At 46.7% G+C, this 5763-nt stretch overlaps 1 protein-coding gene across 1 annotated transcript in view; it reads right to left on the bottom strand.

Moving 5' to 3' along the window:
- The window catches only part of PPFIBP2 (PPFIB scaffold protein 2), a 144506-nt gene that overhangs the window by 22878 nt on the left and 115865 nt on the right, over positions 1-5763 (bottom strand). The window contains exons 9-12 of the mRNA XM_019633363.1: positions 5449-5560; positions 2930-2991; positions 1732-1807; positions 504-607 (exon numbers count right to left, since the gene is read on the bottom strand). Of these exons, the coding sequence (XP_019488908.1) occupies positions 504-607; positions 1732-1807; positions 2930-2991; positions 5449-5560 (354 nt within the window). The remainder of the gene's footprint in view (positions 1-503; positions 608-1731; positions 1808-2929; positions 2992-5448; positions 5561-5763) is intronic.

Raw genomic sequence — 5763 nt, 5'->3', positions numbered from 1 at the left:
AGAAAAATCTGTGTGCTGGTTATAGGAGCCAGAGGGGACGTCTGTGACATAGGAATGTATCACTTCAAAACTTGCAGCTATCCATCTAAGCGAGACAGATGCACCCATTCATTCAACAAATGTTAGCTGAATTCTGCTGGGTACCAGGCATTATTGCAGTCCCTGGAGGAACAGCGGTAAATAAAGCAAACAACCACCTTTGGTCTATGCCTACATTGCAGAAAGGAAAGACAAAAAGAAATAAGGAACTGGATTTAAAACGAAAATTCCTACCTTTGAGAGTCTTGTATCCACTATGCTGTCCCTCCCAAGTGGAGCACAGGCCTGTGCCTAAGCCCCTTGCTGCCCTCAGGGCTCCCCAAGGCCTCCAGGGCCAACTCCATTGACTTAAACTGTCATCTGTCAAGATTTATACCTGACAGGTACCTAACTAGATCCTCCCCTGTGCTCAAGGTGAGCTCTTAGGGCCTGCTGAAACCCCACATCATGGATGGAAACAGCACCTCTGGTTTAAATAAGTCTTCAGGGCCTTTATTTGTAGTGTTCCACTTTCTGAAACTTCCCTCCAGTTCTTCCTCATTGATTGTGAGACTTCTTTCTGAAGGCCCTGGAAGCAGTAACATGGAAGAGATAATTACTACTGTGTGATTTGTTCAGAAACCTATAATTATACCTCAAAATTCTAACACTGTTTTTCCTTCATGAAGAAAGACTAAGAAATATGTAAAGGGACATTAAGAGTGTGACTGGACACACTCTTCAGAGCATCTGAGCTGGGGCTGCTATGAGGGTCATCTCAAGGTCAAAGGTCAAAACTCACACGTGGAACAGAGAGAAGGCGCCCCATAGTATTCTTCTCCAACCTTCTCACTCCTTGGCCACAGGCAATCAGGCCCCAAGAGTGATTTGACCCAAGATCCCAAAGGATTAGAGAAAACAGGGCTGCAATGTGTGCAGGGGCTGGCAGCGGCCCTAGGCAGCGACCAGTCAGCCACAGCCCAGTTAGGGGCTCGGCTTTCTCCCAAGCCCATGCAGCAGCTCAGCCAGAGTCTGGGGCTCCTGAATACCCTCCAAGCAGCCCTCTCATGTGAAACAGCTGCTTACTCGGGATCTGTGCTGGGAGGGAGCCCAGATCAATTGTGTGAACAGCAAGGCAGGCAGCCTGCCTCATGCCCCACTGTGCCCGTAAGAACATGAAAGCTGCCTGCACGTTGCATTCAGCCTAGGCAGCAAACAGGAAATGCAAACAGCTCTCCCTGCCCTGTGACTTCCTGTGGGAACCCAGGCACACAGAGACTCAGAGAAGCCCCCGCCCCCATTTCCCTGGGGGTCTGCTCAGGAGCTTTTAGATTCTCCAGGAGGTAGACAATGAGGGCACTGAACTGATTTTTGATCCATGTTTGACTGCACTCACGGGCTCTAAGGGGTATCCGGGGAAGAGGCATAGGAGAGCCTCCACGCGTGGGGGTGCCCAAGGGCTCAAGTTGAAGGCTTTATTTTCTTGGTGATCAGGATGGTCCCTGGGAGCTCTGAACTGAGCGTGCCATTTGACAAACTTTCTGGAGCTCTTAATAGCTGCCCATGTCCCACAGTTCAGGACAGTCTACCCGGCTCTGTTCTCCAGCAGCCTTCTCCAAATGAAGAGGAATGTCCTGGCAGGCGTGGCCCTGAATTTAACACAGTAGCTAGAATGCCTTTGGGAGAGAACAGTGGGGTCCCCCTTGCGCTTACCTTGAGTTGCCAACACAATCTCCTTCACCCTTCGGTACTGGTTTAGCAGCCCTGTGAGCTCCTCTATCCGGCGGTTCTGTCACAGTGCGAGAGCAGACGTATATGTAAACACCGCCACTGGTGAGTTCATTTGGGGGCCCACACTATGTTCTGGGCGCCCTGAGAAGAGATGCCACGTGGAATCTATGGAACATTCCAAAGGGAAACACGGTCTCCAGGCCCCTTCGCAGAGCCTGGGTTCTCAGTGATCTGCCTCCTAAGCAGCTGTAGGCACTCTTGCCTCTTCCTGAAGGCTGAGTCCAATCTCTAACCATAAACAATCCCTGCTTGACATAGCCTTTGATGGGCTTAAACATTTCCAGATGCAGGAAACTCACTGTCTCCCCATCTTCCCGAGGTAACCATTAAAATCAACCTCCTGGTCCAAATGTCATCCAAGACTAAAATAAAGCTGTCTATTTATCCCAATATCGCTGCCAGTTCCTTAGGAGTCTGAAGTTCCTTAGACAACAGAGAACATTCCCAGAGCGATTATTTCTTGCAGCAAAGGCCGAGGGACTTGGGAGGCCATAAAGAATCTGAAGTAGGACAAACTTGGGTGTGAACACTAGCTCTGCTATCTACTGTTACCTGACCTGGGGCAAAACTACTTGAGAACTTTGAGTCTGTTTCCTCATCTGTAAAAAACAGGACTGTGATCCACCGACCTGATGTTTGTGCCAGGTGGGTACTCTATATTAATAGAGGTGGTTATTTTATGATTATGCAGGAATTAGATGTGAAGAATATAAGACGACGGGGTAAACAGCAGACTGCCTGGTGTCTCTATAATGGGTCTATCACTGGATCATGCATGTGGGAGCCTGGTGGACCATTCTCAAGTTTTGCTAAGAGTCTAAGCAGTAGCTATGACATTGGCAGTGACATGGTGGTATTTTTTTCCCCACACCAGCAACGAGCAGGCATGGCTTTAATCTGCCTTTGGGAGAGTCCATTTGGGCAAAATTCCCAGACATCAAAGCCAAAAACAGGTGGCTGAGGTCCAGTCTCTAGGAGGCAGAAGCCATTCTCCTAACAATTCCCTGAGTCAGTGGCCTGATGGGCATGGCCATGTCCAAAATATCAGAGACCAGCAGGGACCAAACGGAGGCAGGAATGTCAGCAGGGGTAAGACAGAACCTCCCAGTGGCTGTCTTACCTTATCTTCATTGGCAACAACCAAAGTTTCCATCCCCATTTTCAGACGTTGAATTTCTTGGTCTAAAAGAATTTAGATGTAGGAAGAATTATTTATGTAAATTCAGGCAGCTATCCCCACATGCTAAGATGCTCCTCAAGTCCAAAGTCCAAACCTGAGGACTTTCCATGTGAATAAATTACACATGGGCTTCTTTACTTCTTTAAAGAACCCATGATGGGGTCTGGCATAGTCAGACTCATTAAATATTTGTTGGACTAATAAATGAATGAACCTATCATTTTGTCTTCTCTTTATAGACATTTGTGGGAAGAAAACAAAAGGTCATTTACTCATAGGTGACACAGAGGAACCCCAAAATCTTTCACAACTAACATCTCACAAGAATATAGACCTTTATCTGTTATAACTTAAGTAGGCATGTACATGGGATGCAACTAGTTTTGGAGAAAAGCATCCAGTCCCATGGATTGTAGCAGATAATTTAAAATGAAGAAAAAAGGCTTACAGTTAAATGGAGACTAGAAAAGAATGATTATATAAAAGAGTATTTGGCTTAATTTAAAATGGTCTAGTCGGAATTGACTAACAAACGTTTAGGTGCATCTATAAATATATGAAAACAAACAATACTGCTAAGGAAAACAATCTTATTTTATCATAATTTTTGGTGTTTCCCTATGGGCTGAGGGATCTGTTTCAGTTTGTGGTGGACAGTTCACAGCCTTCTCTCTCTTTGGAACCAACAGGGACTCTTTTGACTTCTTCCCAAACTGGTCTGGAGAGCCAGGCCAAAGGCCAATGCCTAAAGCAGCTGGAGGTCATTCTGCCAAATATTTATAGATCTAGGAACTGTCACATAGTGAGATTTTCCAAGCAAGGACCTACACCCATCCTCAAAATGGGTACTGCAAAGAGAATAGGAGTGTCTATATAAGAAAAGTAAAGGGGACAAGGAAACAAAAGTGTAGGCAACCCATTTCCTTTTAGGGTGCTTGCTACAACCAACAAGAATAAGAAGAGATTTACAGACTTTGTGTAAACAGCTGTAAGGATTCATTCTCAGAGGAAAGTGCAGAGTGCTTGCTCATTAACTTAGGTTCTTGGCAGCTGAAGTTCAGCTCTGCAACCCAGTTGGTGGAGGAGGGCAGTAGCCCCATATGCATGCTGGCACACCTTGATGCTTTGGGCAGGACCCAACCTGAGCAGCAAGTGACCAAAGGACCATCTCCAGGGGGTACCTGATGATGGAATGGGGTAGGGTCTGGAAGGCTTAAACTGTGGGGAGGGCTTCCTGGTCTAGACGTCATGGATCAGGGAGGTCTCTGTCCAGGTTTAGCATCACAGGTAGTCTACGGTATTTCAGGGGGGAACCAGCCTCCACCTTAGGCTTCGCAGGTAGGCTTTCCACGACATACCCAACGACTTGGGAAGAGAAAGGTTGGGGAAGGCATTAGCATATTGGTGGCCTAAGCCACTGTTTCATGGCTACATGGCTTCCCCTGTAGCCAGGAATCTGAGCTAACGAGCTAAGCAGTGCTGAGGCCAAGATGATACTAGGTAATAGGGCCAATCCATTGGACTATATGATCTCCCCCAAGCATTGCTCTGCAACCTGAGGTAAGAGGAAAAGTTGGAAGATGTGATCATTTTGTATACAAGGCAAATAGCCATAAATACTAAATATGTGGTAATAAGAGGATTTATCCTCTAGTTTTAACCAGCAAGATGTGAACTCTTCAGGGACCATTCACCATCCTGTCACTTATTCAGTAAGTATTTCTTAGGAGCCCACCATGGGCCGAACACTCTGCTAGGCGCTGCAGATATGGACTTAAACAAAACAGACATAGTCCAGGGTAAGGATGACAGTCTAAATAAAGAGACCCCCCCCCAACCACCACCACCAAATACAACACTGACAAGTTATAATAAATGTTATGAAGAAAACAAAAAGAACACTGACTTAGAGAAAAATAGGATTGGGGGCATCTACATGAGGTAGAGTGACCAGCAAAGGTCTTTCTGAGAGGTAACATTTAAGTTGAGCTCCAAAGGATAAGAAATAACTGATCTGTTTCTGTACCTTAGGGCCTTGTACGAGTATCAGGTATCCATTAAATGACTGAATGAATTGCTAAAGCCTCCTCTTCGGTGATGACACAAAAACAAGTCCTTTCAGTTAAGTGAAGGTCTAAAGTTCCAGAGGTAGCTGCGAAGAGCTTTAATGATCAGACTCATCTGAGAAAAGCCTTCAGAGCTGGGTCTTCTGGCCCGGGGAGGGTTCATGGCAGTGGTTCCATGATGGAGCTGTGCTTTATAGGCCCACTCATGCACACACACGCATACGTCCATTCACTTGGACTTATGTATGTGTTTGCACACATACATGCACTTACATGCACATTAGCACACCTACTCACACAAGCATACTCGTACTCATAGACACCCATGCCCACTTATAGGAAAGGGCACAGGGCTCAGGGGCAACTGCAATCTGCCACAGTCAAACCAGTTACCTTTTTCTGCATGGTCACCATGGAGAGCTGCAGCCCGGGAGAGCTGGCTGTGCAGACGCTCAATTTCTGCATCCTTCAGGGCCACCTGCTCTTGCAGCTGGGCTACCTCAGCCTGGAAGGAAACAGAGGATCCATACCAGCTCTGAGGGATACCAAAGTATAATGAAGAGTCTCAAGTCAGAGCCCGGGGCCAATGGGTCCTAGGACATGCTAGGAAATTGGAAACAGAGGTGCCAGAGGTGTGCAGTGAGAGGCGCACACTACCATCCCAACAAGGTGGAGCTCTGCAGAACAAATTCATTCTTCCTGGCCACT

This window comes from Hipposideros armiger, unplaced genomic scaffold, assembly GCF_001890085.2.
Source record: "Hipposideros armiger isolate ML-2016 unplaced genomic scaffold, ASM189008v1 scaffold_1289, whole genome shotgun sequence".
Taxonomy (NCBI): domain Eukaryota; kingdom Metazoa; phylum Chordata; class Mammalia; order Chiroptera; family Hipposideridae; genus Hipposideros; species Hipposideros armiger.
This window is presented reverse-complemented; position numbering and strand designations above follow the sequence as displayed.